The 18,128-nt window shown below is 46.9% G+C and overlaps 1 protein-coding gene across 2 annotated transcripts; it reads left to right on the top strand.

The window, feature by feature from the left end:
- The first annotated feature begins 1,178 nt into the window (after positions 1-1,178).
- On the top strand, positions 1,179-16,439 carry CDC6 (cell division cycle 6). 2 transcript variants are annotated; one of them, XM_083408660.1, is made up of 12 exons: positions 1,179-1,278; positions 2,810-2,995; positions 3,960-4,220; positions 5,074-5,273; positions 6,184-6,359; positions 6,855-6,961; positions 7,992-8,131; positions 9,088-9,188; positions 11,258-11,322; positions 12,338-12,555; positions 13,531-13,671; positions 15,304-16,439. In XM_083408660.1, exons 2-12 carry the CDS (start codon positions 2,818-2,820, stop codon positions 15,388-15,390), a joined length of 1,674 nt encoding a protein of 557 aa, XP_083264786.1. In that variant the 5' UTR covers positions 1,179-1,278; positions 2,810-2,817; the 3' UTR covers positions 15,391-16,439. The 2 variants fall into 2 exon arrangements, with proteins under 2 accessions (XP_083264786.1, XP_083264785.1); XM_083408659.1 differs by having other exon boundaries at positions 1,223-1,316.
- Positions 16,440-18,128: the final 1,689 nt, after the last annotated feature.

The raw sequence follows: 18,128 nt of genomic DNA, 5'->3' as shown, positions 1-18,128 counted from the left end.
CACAGTACACCTCATTCTAGTTGCATTCTCTCTCTCTCTCTCTCTCTCACTCTCTCTCTCTCTCTCACACACACACACATGCTTGAAATGTGAGACTCTGAACAGAAATACCCCAAGGCCTCAAAAGCGTACCTAGGAGTTGGTGAAACTGGCCATGCTGAGGGCGTAAAAATGATCTATCAGAGTCTGGAATTTATTATGTACACGTGTGTGGCAACACAATGGCTCTATCGTGACGGAGATCAAACACGGGGGACGTTTCCCATCCTCACACTGTGGCCCAAAGTTGTGCAAACTTTTCACCCTTCTCGACCTCACTCCGGAAGCTTTGTGTACTTGGTCACATAAAATGCTACTGTGAGGGGAGAAGGAATTCGAAGCAGCTCAGTAAGGAGATGGAACCAGGGTGACGTGCCTGTCATAATTCCTTCTGCTCCGCTTCTTAGGTGGCCCTCAATTATGCTATTGCAATTGAAATACAAAGCAACTGTTACTCTACCTTTAGTGTATTCTAGTCAGTGCTATGAAGCACATAGAAATGTATTCCTATCTCTCATTTGGAGAAAACCTTTCATGTGCCTCACCGACCACAGAAGAGGGCTTAGTAGTCTATCTTTAAAAGTATTCTTTCCTTTGCTCTTCCATAAGCCGTGGAATTCAAGAAAGCCGCAGCCACGGAAAGCCTCGGAAGTGTTCGTCTGCTTTCCCAGCCTGCAAAAAAGCAAAAAACGCCGCTCACGCATTTCTGGACTACATATCCCAGCGTGCTCCTCCCAATATATCGCTTCGATTTTGCAGCAATGCTTTCTGGGGATTGTAGTCCACTGATGGGGAAAGAGCTTTGAGGGCGGGGGAGAGAAAAGGCTTTATCAGAAGAAGCCGCTTTGGAAGCCCCGCCCAGAGCGCGGGATCAACGTTCCAAAATCAAACCGGAAGCTGGGTCCCCTGTGCGCTGCTTCGCCCCTCGGAAGGAGGAAGGGAGGGAAAAAACCACCACGTCCTTATAGGAGGAGCCCGAGCGATACGGGAAAGAAGGCGATTGGCTGGAACGCCCTGGGCGGTTGCGGCGGGATGTTGTTGGGCCGACGGAAGGTTTCAGGTTTGGCGCGGAGAGCGGCGATTGGCTGGGCGGGTCCGGCGCGCGCGCTCCGGGGAACCAATGGGCGGGTCGGGGCCGGTTGGCCACGCGCGGGCAGGCGGAGTCGCTTCATTTAGTCAAGCGGGTTGGTTGCGGGAAGAAGCTTCGCGCCCCTTTGGCTCCGCAGGTTCGGGTTGACGGTAGGTGCGCATGTTGGCGCGCGAAAGAGGCTCTGGCTGTAAGGAGGCGCTTGGAGCAGAGAGGGGGTCCGTGGGTTGCGCGGGGGCCTGAGGGGAGGCGAAGCGGTTATTGCTGCTGTTATCAATAAATTAAGAAATTCTGAAAAAAAAGGGAAAGGGCAGGAAAAAAGCGGGGTTCGTCTGTGAGATGTCCCGCTGCAAAGGCTTTTTTGGCGCTTTGGCCCTAAGGACACGCTCGCCAAGGAGCAGGATCCGCTCAATGTGCTTCTGAGGGGCGTGAGACCCACCTGGCTCACTTTTCGCTTTGGGGAAGAGTCATGTAGAGCGGTAAAGCGCGAGTGGGGATATTAAAACTGAATCCACCCCCATTCAAACTAAAAGTCCTCTGGTCCCCCCCCCCCCCATGAAAAGTTGGGAGATCTGATCACATATCTCATGGGCCACCTCGTCCTTCAGTGCGGCTCTTGGAGACTGGCCTAAAGTTACTGAAGAGGTTTTTTTTTAATGGCTGGGGGGCGGGGATTTGAAATTGCATTTATTTTCTTCCAGTTTTAATAGTGTGTGTGTGTATATATATTTCCAACAGTCTTATCTTTGAAATCAGCAAGTGGAAACCTTCCCCCCCCCCGCCCGCCCCCGTCTATGTAATTCTGGAAGGAAGGCAGCAGAGTGTAGAGAAAAACAGGCAACTCTGGCATTAGAATTTACTGCCAGGCCCTTTTAAGGAATGGCTACTAAGGGCTTTTCTTAGATAACAGGGCAGCTGACTTTCGGGTTTGGTGGGTGTGCCTAAAGGAGGGGAATTAAGACTAAGGGAGCTGAGTGGGGGGTGCTCGTGTAATCTCACTGTATACAAATTGTACATGTGACAAAGTATTTCAGTAATAATCATTTAAAAACATAGGCTACTGTACTTAAAACAGATAAAGCAAAATAAGGCTTAGGGTTGTTGTTTTTAATTATCACTATAAAAAGAAAATAGAACAACAGTGATGCCACAAAATGAGTAAAATGAGGCAGGTTGGGGTGAATATTTTTAACACAGTATGCTTCTGCTCCTGGAACAGAGAGTGAGGATCCAGCAGGAATTTGGGTTTCGAACTATTTCAGCCAACAATTATGTTAGGTGGTGGGTAGGTTTATCACCTTGACAGTTGTCAATGTTTAACCTTGAGCTTACCTATATGGGAAATAAAGAGCTTGTGCTGGGGTGAGCATGATTAATCATTAGGGGCAAGGGTGTCTGGGGATAGTGAATAACTTGCTAAAAATAGAGGTGTGGGTTCATAGACCTGTATGGGAGCCTAGCCCCTTAAGCCCAAATGTAAGACTTAAGCTGTTTTCGGTGAAAATACTCTGTTCCAATCAGGTCTTTATTTTGTTGTTCACCTAGCGGGAGGAAAGGCATCCCTGGGGGGGGGGGACAGGATAGTTGTAACTGTTAGAGACTATTTGTGAAATTTAAAAGTGTGTGTGCGCGCACATGCACACTTAACTTAAATGTCTTTCATTTGCTCTCTTTGGGCTCCAGTGTCCATCATGCCTTGTACCAGATCTCAGTCTGAAAGCCAGAGCACCATCAAATTCCCAAAGCGGAAATCGATTAGGAGATGTCACAAACCTCTAGAGAATGAGGAGGCTTCAAAACTGGACACAAGCCCATTGTCAGTTTCACCCCAGGAGCAGGTCTTGCCTCTCAGCCCCCGTAAACGGCTTGGTGAGTTGTCTTTCTCTTCATCAAACCAAAATATCCTAACACGTTCTTATATCGAAAGCCTGCTCAGCCATTCCGCTTGGCACTAAACCAGCTGTATTTTAAGCCGTATTTTAATTAACTGTTGTTGTTGTTTTCTTATTACATTTTACTGTAATTTATATTTGGTGTTAGCCGCCCTGAGCTCAGCCCTGGCCAGGGAGGGCAGGGTATAAATAAATTATTATTATTATTATTATTATTATTAATGAATGGGACTTTGCTAAGTGATGCAAAGATTTTCTCAGATTGAACACCAGAGTTAAGAACACAGGAAAAGCTGCCTTATACAGCTTCAGGCCATGTATCTCAGTATTGTCAACACTGATTGGTAGTGGCTGCAGGGTTTTGGATGGGTCCTACCTGAAGTTAATAAGTGGAATTGGGACTATTTTTTTCTTGCAAAGCATCTGGTCTATTTCCCATGAAGGCTAACTCGAAAGATAAAAAGTAATTCATAGGTAGGCCTATTTGTGTACTGCTGAAGAGTCTTGAAAGAATTGCTCTTCTCAATAGTATTCCTACAGACAGGCTTATCTACAAAGATTGAAGTGGTTATTTGTATTCTAAACCCAGCATTTGGAGTTTTTGCAGTAGGGTTGATGCAGCAAGTGTACATTGCAAGGGGCCCAGAGGGAAGGAGCAAGCAGAGCGCAGCAACACTTCTCTGAATAAGGGGGCATTTGACAGGCCCTGTGCTTGTGCTTTTCCTAAATGATGCCTATGATAATAAGAGCTCTGAAATTTTAAATGAAGTAACAAAAGGCATCTTAAAGACATCATGTTGTATGGCAGACATGAACTCTGGTAAAATAGAGGGCAGACAAACTTGTCTTTTACATCTGGGTTCTTGTCTGTATTTCACATTCATTTTCTTCTGCTGCTGCTTTCTTCTAAACTTGGCATGGTGTGTCTTTGTTTCCCACAGGAGATGACAATCTCTGCAATGTCACCCAGTTGCTGCCTTGCTCCCCGAGTAAGCAGGGTAAAAAAGAGAATAGCTTTCCACCCACTTCTCCCAAGGGCCGGGCTTTACTCTTCAGTGAGCGTTCAACCCCCAAATCTCCAACTAAGGGAAGCAATTTGGTTCCCTCTCCCTTTCGTGGTGGTCAAGAAACCCCTAACGCTTCACCGCAGCATCGCCACCCAAGGAAAGAACTGGTGTGTACTCGTCTCTTTAAGCAAGAAGGTATGTAATAGCATTGTGTATGGTGGAAGAACTGGGTACTACATCTTCTGCGGTTGCTCGGATTTTTAAAAATGGGTTTATAAAGAATTCAGTCTCTTAAGACCTCAGAATCCAAGGCTAGTTCACTATTACTCCCACAAATTGAGAAAACTTAAGGCATGGCTGTGTCATAAATTCAAAATGGTTTTCAGACTTTTTCAATTGTTACATTACCCGCAGGCAAGAGCCGCTGTGGTTCCATGGAAGGGGTTGGACTATTTCTCAGCAACCTCATAAAATTAGAGTTCCTAGGATGCTTTGAGGGAAGCCAAGGAATAAAAACCATAGAAATTTGTGGTTTAGCTGTGATCACAGATGGGCTTGACATACTGCCTTTCATCTTTAGTCATTTATTGCTGGTCAGAATATTGCAAGTAAGTTTTATTGGCAACGTTAATGTTAGAATGGCGTCCCTTCTTGAACATGCTTATTTGATTCTTATGTCGACAATCGTAACAACTGCAGGCAGTGTTCAAAAAAGCAAGGCAATACATCAGTAGTATAAAACAGAGCTGTAGAAGACTTGTTTGAATAGGCAAGGGTCTATTTAGTCTAGCAATCTTCTTTCAACTGCAGCTAGCTGCAACGATAGAACAGCTCAATAAAAGGAGCTTTTAAAAAGAGACAGTAAAAGTAATCATTTATTGTAATAGACCTCTTCCTAAATCCAGTGCTTTTTTATTTTTATTTTATTTTTTGTCTACTGTTGTGTCTGTTAGAAGAGAGCTGTACAATTAGTATTTGTATAGTTTTTTGTTAGGTATATTGAGGTTTTTTTATTTGTTCTAAACCTGTCTTCATTTTGTTTCTACAGGCACTTGTTACCAGCAGGCAAAGAGTCTCCTGCACACGGCTGTTCCAGACCAGCTGCATGCAAGGGAGAAAGAGACAGGTGTTCTGCATAGATTCCTGAGAGAGCATGTCTCTAGGGAGATCCCAGGAAGTCTTTATATCTCTGGAGCTCCAGGCACTGGGAAAACTGCCTGCCTCAACAGGGCCCTGATGGACTTAAAGGTAAAACTGCTGGATTTGAATTTGGACGCTGGTCCTCTTTCAGACTTTTGCTATGAAACATAATGCCGGAAGAACCATTGCCCAGCTCTGACAAATGACATTTAACATTATATGATACAGCTTTGGGTCTACTCTTCTTTCAGAATTCTCCCATATGCCATTAGGTGTGGGAGAACTATGTGAATTCAGAGCCCAGTGAGAACCTTTTCCTGCAATCACTCTCCAATGCCCATAAAATACTTTTTGCCTGCATATCTTACACTTTTAATATTCCAAAACAAGGTTAAGGAAGCTTTACTGTGGTTTGTATTTGGCCAGCAAATCATATCCCTGGTTTAAGATGGGTATAGGAACCTTGGTTTTGTGCTAACTAAAGTTTGGTGTGGTATCTGAATTGACAAACCACTGCTTTGTTTCCAAAAGTAGGAGTGAACTTAGGAAGTGCTGAAGAAGTGGGGAAATGAAAGCAGACAAACAACTTTAAAGCGGAGCTTAGCTGAACATTTGGAAGCTCAAACTGATATGAGTTTTAAGCTATGGTTGACACAGACCATGCTTTGGTGTGCTGCCTGAATTGAAAATATTTTGCCCCTACAAGATATATGTGAACACGTGGCTATTCCATGGATTTCAAGGACCTGCATTTCCAGGGCGGTATGCTTATAATTTGTGCCTGATGGGGGCAGCTTAGGAGTTTTGCCTAAGAGAGTATATTTTACCATCCTTCATGCTGGATTATTGGTCCCCAGGCACAAGAAAGTTGCCTCCTGTAATTTTCTGTCCTCCACAGTTTCCTTGCAGGTACTTCAGCTCAGTGATGGTCTGTGGAATTGCTGTCTCTTTGTTGCACTACTTGTACTCTATTGCAAAGTTTGATCTACTCTAAAACACTCCTTTGTCTCTCTGGCAGACGGAGCTCTCTGGGTGTCAGACCATAGTCCTAAACTGCATGGCCCTGAGAAGCTCCCAGGCTGTGTTCCCAGCAATGGCTGGACAATTGGGCCAGGCTGGAGCAGACAAAGCAGCCAGGGGTGACGTGATCAGAAGGCTGGTGAAACGGTTGACATCAGAAAGTGCACCCATGGTGTAAGTACAAGCCCTTTGTGGTGGGAGGGGGGCATTCTTAAAACTAGCCAGTTTTGAGCAGGTCTGTCATAGGATAGCCATAACCTCTACTGGACAGGCATCCTCACGTCACTGTTGTGTTTTGAGTGGCAAGGCACATTTTGTTCTATAACCCTTTCATAAAAGTCTCTTAATGAGGTTTTGAGAAATATGGGTTTAGTGTGAAAGGTCATTCTAGTACTTCAACAGCTATAATATCTGAAACCTATTATAATGGGCACTTTATTTTTGCTGTGCACTTGGTGCAGTATATGTGGCTGAGCCGTAAACCTTGCTCTCGGAGAGAGTTTAGCAGTGTCAGTCTAAAAGCCCATATTTTGATAACAGGCTGCGGGGGGGGGGGGACGACGACGACGACGGACACTTAGTCTTTTGGATAATGGTAAATTTGATTCTGGACCTAAGCAGCACATTGCTGGGGTGGTGTTCACGTGCTCACGTCTTTCATCTTCACAGTTTGGTTGTATTAGATGAGATGGATCAGCTGGACAGCAAAGGGCAGGACGTCCTGTACACGATGTTTGAGTGGCCTTCCCTCCCCAACTCCCGGCTCGTTCTCATCGGTGAGTGTCAAGAGTTAATGACGCCCAATCCTATGTTTCAGAAGAGAGGAGAGCATGACTGCAGGACTGGCATTGTGGGGTGGGTGGCACAGTTGGAAATCTTCAAGCACCCACACACTGCCAGCCACAGTGCCCTCGCTTCTGCTGCTGTCCTTCCCATTCACCGCTTGTACGCCTGTCCTCTCTCTGTGGTCCAGAAGACACAAGTGTCTGGAAAGCAGGAGCAAGCCACCACCTTCCTAGTCACCTGTCTCAACCCACTAGTTGGAGGCAAGGATATTATGCAGACTGGGCCCAATTTTGCTACATGAATATGGCATGGCGAAGGCAACAAGGCCAATGAAGGCAGAGGGAGGAGGAACAACAGGAGGCAGTGAGGAGCGTGTGGACCTGCTGAGGACATTTGACCTGAAGGCCTCCCCAAAGCAGATCAGGCACTTGCTCCACAAGGATTGTACGCCACTGCCCACCTTACTCCCTTTGGTGGAGGAATGAGTTATTCGTAAATTGGTTCAGTGCATCCTTTGACAGAAATAGAACATCCAAAGGGAGACGGGGAAGCCACCTGGGCGAGTTCCCTGTACAAAATTCAGGACCACGCACCCACCCACCAGCCTTCCACTGACCAGCCTATGGGATACAGACCAAAGGCTGAGCAATGGCCTGAAACCCAGGAGCTCCAGGTGGCTTAATGGAACATGCAAGTTTATCACAGCATGCCACAAGAAAGTTGCTAATTCCTAAGCTTCTATATGAGGTCTACACTTTTCTGTCATATTCATTGGCTAGGCGTTGATGGAATATAAGGTCTTTTCGTGAACTTATGCAAGGTCAGCATTCTAGGTGAACACTTCAAGCTGTATGTGAATTATTGTTTTTGTTGTGTGGTCTCCTATTTTAAGAGTGCAGTCCCTTCATTTCTGAGGCAAGCTATATGAGTGGGAAGCTATGGGGTAAGAAGGATAGAAAGGTATAGAAGGATAGAAATTGGGTGTCTCCAAGGCCTCTAAGCATCTCTTCTCATTGGTAGGGATAGCCAATGCTCTGGACCTCACAGACCGCATCCTGCCCCGCCTGCAAGCCCGTCCCAAGTGCAGGCCACAGCTCCTAAACTTTCCCCCGTACAACAAAGACCAGCTTGCCTCCATCCTCCAGGAACGCCTTAAGCAGGTAAGATCTCAGAAGCTGAGTTCCAAAATTCCTGTCCTGTTGTTGCCGTTGTTATTGTTGTAAAATTTGTATTCTGCCTTTCATTCAAAGATCCCAGGGCGGTTTGCAACAGAAAAATACAAAATACACCTAAATGACTTGCAGAAGGCACAGTCACTTCTGCTTTGGAACCCTGCTAAATTTGTTATTATCTTAACATGCAAAATATATACCTCTCCTGTGCCCTGGCACTAGGGGTGCTTTCCAGGTTCCCTGCGTTTGAGAACCAGACCACTTTCTCCCTCTTGCGAGATCAAGGAGCAGTGGCTACTTTGTAAAGTGAAGGAAGGCACAGAGTGCTAGTAAACTGGGGGAAATGAGAGATGCTGCTATGCCATAAACAGAGTTACAGCATATAATAGAGTGAAACAGTGGTGTTTTGTTTTTTTAAAAGATAAAAATGGCAATTCAATAATAAGAGGGTCCAAACCTGTGGACCAGGGAAAGCTTGGGCAAAAAGGGACAATGTATTTACAAGACACATGAAGCCAACTGATGGATGATGACCTTGAACGTGGCCTGGTAGCAGATCGCCAGTCAATTAAATTCCCTCAGTTTTGGTGCAATACATGCACATCCAGGAGCTCCACGTAGCCCCCTCGGCCGCAGCATGCAGACATTGTCTTTACTGATAAATCAGTCCTAGCCTGCCTTGTTGCTTGCTAAGCCCTTTGCTCTCCACGTATCTATGCCACTTCCTGGTGGCAACAAATAAGATTGGAAGTCGGGGGAGGGGGCGGATTAAGGACTGTGAGTGGGACAAAACAAGAGTTCTTGGGCTGTTACAAAGGAGCTGCCTTTACACATGCCCCCAAAACCCTTTTGGTATTTTTTTTTACTGAATCCAGGAAAATGTCACGCAGCAGAACTTCCAAGATTTCTCTTGCAACTCCTGTTTTCTTCTCCCTGTCCCTTAGGTGTCAGGGGAGCAGGTGCTGGACCACGCCGCCATCCAGTTCTGTGCTCGGAAAGTCTCTGCCGTCTCTGGGGATGCGCGCAAAGCTCTGGACATCTGCAGGTGAAGAATATATAGCACTCTTAAAAACCCGAGCTAATTACAGCGCATGTGGGATGTGATTTAAAGCTTCATTATGCTGTTTGGTCCCCCTGCGTGGGAGGTGGAGGGGGGGAGAGCGAGCGAGGGAGAGCCCTCATGCCTTTGTGGTGAGAGGGGAGGGTGCTTCCTGTTCCTGACTGTGTTAATGTCTGGAAACGTTCACAGCCCATTACCTATGAAGGGTGAGAGGAATTGGTCCTCCCTGCTGCGATTATAGATTGGTTAATTACATTTGGATTGCAAAAGGCTCTCATTAACAGTTCTCAAGCAGACATCTTTATGGTGCTTAGAAGTACTTCCTTTCCCCTTGCAAGTTGGCTTTACGGGAGTTGCTTCCTGCCTTCCTTGACCTTGCCCAGGCATTTGCTTGGTGGCTGCCTCTTCCTCTGTTTGACTCAACATTTTTTTTTGGGGGGGGGGGAATGAAAACATGTACTTCAGCACAAGCTGATGATAAATGTGACCCCTTGGCAGAAGGAAGGGCACAGATCTGTTGGCACAGATCTTTCTCGCGTGTGTGTGAAATAGGGTTTAGCTGCTCATAGGTTTGGAAAGGAAACGAGACCATGGTAGGAATCTCCCTGCCAGACCTCAGAGGTTGGCTCATCAGCCCGTTTGGGAGGAAACAGCGGCCGTCTTTCTTGGGCCCAACATATATGATGTCCGGTGCAGGAAGTGTCAAGTTTGCAACTTGAAACTTACAAGCCACAGTTAAGAGATAGAAGAATTGGGAGTGTTTTAGCTTAGTCTGATTTGAGTATTTGTCAACTTAAACAGAGATTTAGCCGTGCTCTGCACCACCCGTGGGGTGCCCAAATTAGACAGTGGCTGGCACTGGGGCTTCAGGTTGAGAACTGCCTCCAGCATCGCTTCCACTACAACAAATAGAGCGTTAGTCTCATTAAGAGGCAAGATTGTAATGAGCTCCCATTAATGGGCCATGCATGTGCCACTCCAGGTCTCCCATGTGTGGGGGTGGGGTGGGGGGGTTTGCTTGCATAGTTTTCCCTCTTGTGACTTTTCAACACTGCTTTGAGAGCAGGATTGGGGTGAGAAAGACAGAACAGCCACATGGTATGATAAAATTACGGGCTGGTTAGGTACCTTGTTATGACAGCAGACAAAAGCCTAGAAACACAGTCCTTCTGGACTGCTGATTTTCGTTGATGGGTCAGGACCCATAACCGGTTACATCCAGGCACAGTGTCCTCCCTTCTTCTTCTCTCTCAATCTTTTTGGGCGACTGCTTATGAAGATAAGCTTAATCGAACCATTTGCTCCCTACCTCCATAGCTGTAAAGGGATGGGGAAGCGGGACAAAATAAGGAAACTCAAGCGCCAGTCCTTAAAATGCTAGTTTCTTACAAATGAGCCACCAGAATGGAAATGGGAGGAGCCTAACGGAGCTGCTGGAATGGGCCAGGGGAGGTTGGCTTGGTATATGCTCCACCTGTCATGGAACTCAAACTCACAGCAACCCTCGCCAGCCTGGCCAGTGGTCAGGGATGATGGGTGGTATAGTGATCAGCAACCTCTGGAGGACCACAGGTTAAGCTGCCCCTGGAATGGGCCCTGCTTTCCATGCCTCCCACTGTTGCAGCCTGCTGGAATATCTGCTGCCAGATGGGAGATGATGATGACTATTGCTATCATCATTACTATTACTATTATTAATAATATTTAAAAGTGGGGTTTTTTGGTCATACAAAAAAAGTGGAAAAAGTTCTATATCATATATATTCAATATTGTACGAACTATATTCTGTATAAGCTCATTCCAAATATCAATATATTTGTCCAAGCAAACCCGTGTCTATAAGCAGTCCATTCCTATGTTGCGAGTGTTGCCCTGTCTTCCATCCATCGATTCAAGGGGACTAGATGAGAATTGAAGGATGGATAGCCCAATGGAACTGGTCTTTCAGTGGACAACCTAATGAGAAAATCTGGAGTAGCCCTGTGCTGGGGAATGATAAAAAGCATTAGCAGGGAACTAACGCCTTTGTCTGAAATGTTACTCTCGTCCTTAGGAGGGCCATTGAAATTGTGGAGTCAGATGTGAAGAGTCAAACTGTGCTTAAACTGCTGCCTGCCTGTAAGTAGCTTTCCTCCCCACTCTTCCCCCTGAGCAGGTCCTAGGCTGCTGTGCACTGCTGTCATGTTTCATTAAATGCTTTCCTGACCCTAGTTGGTGGCGTTTCTTCCCAGGGACTTGTTCAGGCCTTGCTGAGGGATGTGGGGGGCAGCGGTGAAGGGAGACAGAGAGGAACGTGCAGCTGGCTGGTATGGGAAAAATGTTCTCCCTTCCAGCAGTCAGCCCTGCAGAGGGAGGCGAACACCTGCTCCTTGCACTGGCTTTAAGTGTAACTCGAGCAGTGCAAATGCAGGTGTGAAGCTACTGCTATGTCCAGGGAGTGGGAAAACAAGCGATTTCGGTTTTCAAAGCATGTCCCAAAATGAACTGAAAATGTGAGCAGCTTAGGGACATTGTACTCTGAAAGTGTAGTTTTGCAATAGCTTTGGGTCCACCTTGCCTCATCTTTTTCTCATTTGCTGTAATGTATAAATGGTGTGGACATCTGTTACTTCTGCTTCAGAATGGGCAGGATGGAGAGCAGAGACACTTTTAAGTCTGTGCTAGGCGAATTGGTCTGGGTCTGGTCATTTCCTGAGTATGAGACTGCCTGGGAACTCTAGCTATGTCACTTTGAGCTCTTTGGCCCAAAGGCAGCATATAAACACAAGAAGAGTGTATACATTACAGTGGTACCTCGGGTTAAGTACTTAATTCGTTTCGGAGGTCTGTTCTTAACCTGAAACTGTTCTTAACCTGAAGCACCACTTTAGCTAATGGGGCCTCCTGCTGCTGCCGGGCTGCCGGAGCACGATTTCTGTTCTCATCCTGAAGCAAAGTTCTTAACCCGAGATAATATTTCTGGGTTAGTGGAGTCTGTAACCCGAGGTACCTCAGTGCAATAATCATATGGGAATGAAGCTTTGCCTTTTGAAGATACAACCCATGCCAAGACCCTCCTATTGAGCTCTACCTGCACTGCCTTACTCTCCATTCAGCGGCTCACTGTCTTCTTTCTGACTTCTCCCGTCCTCAGGCAAATCCTCTTCTAAGCCAGCCACAGACTCAGTAGTACCCCAGCGGGTGGGACTGGCCCACGTATCCCGGGTGATCTCTGATGTGTACGGTGACCGTTTGGCCTCAGGTGCAGGCCGTGACGATGCCAATACTTTCCCCTTGCAGCAGAAAATCTTGGTCTGTTCTTTGCTGCTCTTAACCAGGCAACAGAAAACCAAAGAGGTGACTCTGGGAAAGGTGAGTGTGCAGATTCTCTCTGCCCCCCCCCCAACCTCTTCAAATTGCCACTGCTAGTGTATTATGTCACTCTTACTTGGCAGGGGTCTTTGCTTTGCAGCACAAGAGTTCGTCTCTTAAAACCAGAGTCCTCGGGAGCACAAAGGAAGAAGTGCACAAGTAGTTTCTCTGAGTCCTACCATGGACCCACTTAAAAATGTTTGGCTGTTTATGCGGGACGTGCAGTACACAAAGAACTAGAGTCCCCAAAAAAACCTTCAAGGGAATTGGCTCCATCTGCCTCTCTCTTCCTCTCCTCTTACGTCTCCCGTCCTTGCTTTTTGTTTGTTTGTTTTTTAAGGCCATGGGAGTTAATGAGAACTGTTTGCTTACAGAAGTAAGCTTTATGTAGGAACGGAGTGGAAGATGACGGCTTGGAATGTCTTTTAGTAGTGTTTGGTGCAGCATAGGCTACGTGCATTGCACCCTAAAAACCTCTGTCTTGTCTTTGTGTATTATTATACCCATCCTAAACTACTGTGGGGTGGAAGGGTTTTGTGTCTATCCACCATCAAGTCAGTCTGGATAGCTCACTCGGTTAGAGCATGGTGCTGATAACACCATGGTTGCAGGTTTGATACCTGTACGGGACAGCTGCATATTCCTGCATTGCAGGGGGTTGGAGTAGATGGTCCTCAGGGGTCCCTTCCAGCTCTATGGTCTGCCCCCCCACTTGCTGTGGAAGTGTGGGTTGTAGTAGCAGTGCTCATATGCCAGAGGTGTGGAGCAGCACTTGTGTGTTGCTTTGCCAGCAACTTTGGCTGGGCTGTGCGGGACATAAACAGGAGATCTATTATTCAGTTATAAGCCACAAAGAGAGATCTAGCTAGCCCTGGGGCATTTGGAGGAAGCCATAGAGAGCAAGGCACATTATGCACACTTTTCTGTTTCCTCTACTCAAAAACGCTGTGTTTTTTCAATGGCATTTCCTCCTAGCTGCATGAGGCCTACAGCAAGGTTTGCCGCAAGCAGAAAGTAGGAGCTGTTGGCCAATCAGAATGCCTGTCGCTTTCGGCACTCCTGGAATCCAGAGGCATTGTGGGGTTGAAGAAGACTAAAGAAGCGCGTCTGACTAAGGTACTACTGCAGACCTACTTTTGCTATGGCCTGGACTCCAGCAGGGGTGTGGAGGGCAGTATCCAAAGTCCCCTTCACCTCTCAGAAAAGGCCATAATCTGGTGGTGGAACACGTGCTCTGTATGCTGACCCATCTTCAATCTCAGCATCTCTAACTAAAAGAATCCCAATGCAAGGAGAGAACCGCCGCCACTCAGAAAGGACTGTACTATGGTAGTTGAACCCAATAGTACCACTCCATATGGGGCTGCTGAATATATTTAATGGGGCAGTTTGCTAGTAAACATCAGAACTAAGTTGTGTGCTGAGATCTGAAAATTGTTGTGTCCCTAGCAAATTACAATAAACCTTTGAGAAAGGGGTGTGTACTTTGCTGTGGAAATGCGTGGCATTGGAATTAGCCCCCTGCCTTTTAAAGTGGTTTTACATTTATTTAGATCAGTGTTTCCCAAACTTGTTGCAGCATGTGGGAGAGACACTCTTGCCTCTTCACAAGCCTGACCCACCTCTGCCTCTTGGCCTCCCTCCTTTCCAGCTTCAGCTTCTGCCTCTGATTCTGGACTGCTCTTTGCCACCAACTCTCCCAGCTCACTAAGACCTGTTACCTCTTCACCTTCTGAAATACTCCTCTTCCCTCTGACCACTCAGCATTGTTCCACCATCACTCCCCGGGCTCTGAGTTCTCTCCCTTGGGGGTTCCCCAGATGGGTTCATCCCACCACTCCTCTGCGTCCAACCAGTCCCTGACATCAGTTGATCTGCCTGTGTAAGATCTGCCACCACCAGTGCAGCTGTGAAAAGTCTCAGGAGCATCACAGGGCACTTTTGGGCCGCCATGGTGCCATTGGCTCTGCTGCACAGAGATAATGGAGGTCCCCCTGCTATCCTGTTCCCCCAAGACCTTAGCCCTGAGCTAAGTAAGTTTCGAAAAGGTGGGGAATACCTGCCTCAGGATGACATTTTATCTATGCAAACAATGGGAATCCTTCTGTGGAGCAAGGAGCTGTCAAGAGAAGAAGCCGTGATGGTTGAATTTTGTTTGATGGCCAAAATTGGTTTGTTCTGCAGCTTGAGGAAGAAAGCAAGTGCTGGATGAAGGAAGTATAAAGTTACAAGACACCCATTGCACCTGGTGGTTTTGGGCCTCCTCCCTCTGCCCACAAATGTTCCACCTTCCATCTAGTAGCGCAGCAATAAAACTGCTAGCACATTTGCAAAGCTAAGCAGGGCCTGGTATGCTTTCAGATTGGATGCCAGGCTGTGTATTGAGATTCTTGCCTTGCAGGGGTTTGGACTAGATGGTCCCTCAGGTCTCCCTTCAAATCCTTTGATTCTACGACCTTGGGAATTGGCAGTGGGGGAATCCCACGACAGGTTGTGAAATTCTGCAAGAGTCACCATACGATTTTCCTGCCGTTGCAATGCGGGCTTTGGGCACTGGGTGGAAGCGGAGCTGTTTGGATGGCATTGTGTATAGCAGATGTGCCTGTATTCTCTCTCCTCATCTTCCCATTACGGAGGCCTAGTGATTTCCAGCGTACTACAAGGAGTGGCCTCTTGTAGAGACCGTGCTTTTTGCAATGATGGATGCTGACTACCAGTTTCCAGCCTGACAAATCCTTTTCTTCCCAGGTCTTCCTGAAGATAGAAGAGAAGGACGTGGAACATGCCCTCAAGGATGGAGTTTTGGTTGGAAGCATCTTGGCCGAGGGGATTTAAGAGTTCTTACTCTCACCTCCCTTCTTGCACAGAATGTTCCTAACTAATGGACCGTAACTTCTTGCCGGAAACATTTCATGAGGCATATCCCTGGGTGGACGATTATGATTATCCCTACTCCTCCCCCCACCCCCGGCCCCAGCAGCATCAGTGTTATAAAGATGCCCTGTCTATTTTTCCAGTGGGTGTTTTTTAAACTGCAAGGTATCCTAAGCAATGGGTGGAATGGAGCTGACTCAGTTAATTTTTAGGGACTGGACTTCCACCCTTCGCCTAGGTATCTCCCCTTTCCTACACTTCCCGTTTTCTTTTTATGAATCCCGGAGGGAGAAACACACGCCAAGGGTGTTAACATCTCCCCCCCTCCCGCCCGCCCTCCACCTGCACACGTACTGGGGCTGCTTGTGTCACTCCTGGGGCGTCTGCCTGTCTTAAGCACCCAAGATGAAAGAGGATGAAGGCTGTCAGCAAGAGAGCCCATTTGCCAGAAACAAAAACCATTAACATCGCAGGAGGAAATAAGGAGGCAGCAGCTTCTCTCGCAGGCTCCTTTGAAGTCAAGGCTGTTTCCGCGAAGCAGATGTCAGTCATGCTGAGGCTTAGCATCTCAGGAGCTGCAGTGGGGCTTAGTGAGAGAGAGCGAGGCACACAAACCTGAAGTCTCCAAGCGTCTTAACGTTTATGAACTGTGGATGCAGCCTTAGAGCTGGAACTGCTTGCGGCCTGGGGCAAAGAGCTGGTCTGTTTCGTTTCTGAGCCACTTCTGCGAACTGCCGGCTGCTTAGTTTGAGGCCTTTGTGTGGAACTCAAAATTCTTATAGTTAACATGAAATGGGTTTCCACACTGTGCCCCTCCCTCTTTGAGTGGCTTGCAGCCCTGGTGAGGGAAATTTCAGAACGTCTCTTTCCCACCCCACCCCATGAGTTTATAGTATTTGAGATGTACTGAAATGCGTATTTACAGCCAGATGTTTGGTTTTTTAAAAAAACAGATAGAGTATATTCCCATTGCTTTTAAAGTTTTTATCGATTAAAACAGTCCTGATTATGGTTTTGATATGTGGCGTGTGCGTTTTGTTTAGTTGGGGCTCAGATTCACAACTTTGTGTGTTGGTTCCTTTAAGGCAACGAGGTGGCGCAGATTCCCTCGCATAGGATTCCTAAGTTGCATCCTTCATGTCGTGTTGTGCGTTGCTTTCCCCAGTGGCGGCTTCGTAAGTGAGGGAGCATCCAATCTCTTGTCCGTTAGAGCAGGGCTGCAATCGTGTTTCTAGTACCTTCAAGCAGCAACCGCTCAAGATTTCCTATACACAAGGGTGCACGTTTGGGAGTGGTAATTCGACATTGGCATTCATCTAGAAATGCAACAAGCCCTGCGGATTGTGGTTTAGTGCTCACCAGGCTCTTGTCATATGTCACCTTGAATGTCACGTCACAATGTACTTGCAAGTAGTGCTTTTACGCATTCCGTATGCTGCCCTTGTCTTCTTCCAGATTTGTGCTTGCATTCGGCATCTGTTGCAGTTGGTTCTGTCTGACTGTGTGTGTGTGTGTGTGACAAAATATTAAGAGCATTCACCCCTTTGCAAATATTCTAGTTAGCCCAGGTATGGTTGAACTGCCAAGGACCTTCAATTTTATCCATATTGTCCCCTAAGTTTCCATGCTGCCCAGTACCCTAGTTTGCGGAATTTTGCTTACAGCTGAGTGGCAGAAGCCGGGAGACGTACTACATGCATTTTTTGTATTTTTTTGGCAAGTCAGAGTGGCTTTGGCAACTTGCTTGTTCAAACACAGCAGAGTGGGTTGACTTGACCCATCTGCAGCCCTGATGGCTGGCTCCTGTAAACCACAATGGCATCGGGTGTTAAAAATCCGTGACAGTGTTAAGAGAAACCAGCCCAGTAATAAAAAAAGAGGGGGGGGGGGCGAGTGGGATTTTGTGGCTCTGTCTCCTAGTCTAACCCTTAGGCGGTTAACCCTTTGCAATATCCTCTGGAATAAACTGCTCAGGCCCATCACCAACAAAGTTCAGTATTGCTAACCTGCGAGATTCCCAATTTTCTTCCCCCTCCAGTTTTAATAGCTGTGCTGTCCTCCATAGGGCCTAGAGAACCACACTGAGACTTTGGGCTCCTAACATTGTTAGTAAAGCAAGACCGTGCACCACGGCAAGCCAGCTTTCAAAGAGTTAAAGGCCTAGAGCATTCACGGCTAATAGAAAGCAGGCTTTGGGAAGGATTGAGAGCAGATGGGCAGCTGCATTTTAAATCATATTTTGCTAGCTACCAGGACCTTGAAAGCGAGACAGCACTTCGTACAGCATGGGCATCTATTCTCCACCCCAGGGCTGTATGTATTTTGAGTGAAAAGAAAGCGGGGCGGGGAGAGTCGGCAGATAAACAACATGATGTTTTCTCCATCTGGAATTCATGTTTTCAGTCTATGGGGTTGGGAGTGGATAGGGAAAAGATAAATGAAAAGTGCCCCCAAAGACTTGAATCAATGTTAGCAGGGAGTATTAGCTAGGGGAGAGGAGCACATAGGCACAGTGAAGGCCCACTTTCTGGGAGAGACTTAATTTTCTAGTGACTTCTCAGAACACGTTCAAATGTTTTTGCTATGGGGCAGGGGGGAGTGTTTTTCTGTAGGATACTTTAACACATGGCCAGTGTTTGAAATTAGCCAGGCTCATTTTGCAACTGGTGCGGGTCCAACTGCGACCCCCTGGATTGGCG

This window comes from Podarcis tiliguerta (genome assembly GCF_965153285.1).
Source record: "Podarcis tiliguerta genome assembly, chromosome: 13".
Classification (NCBI taxonomy): domain Eukaryota; kingdom Metazoa; phylum Chordata; class Lepidosauria; order Squamata; family Lacertidae; genus Podarcis; species Podarcis tiliguerta.
Note: the sequence above shows the minus strand (reverse complement) of the source record. Positions and strands in the feature narration are given on the sequence as shown.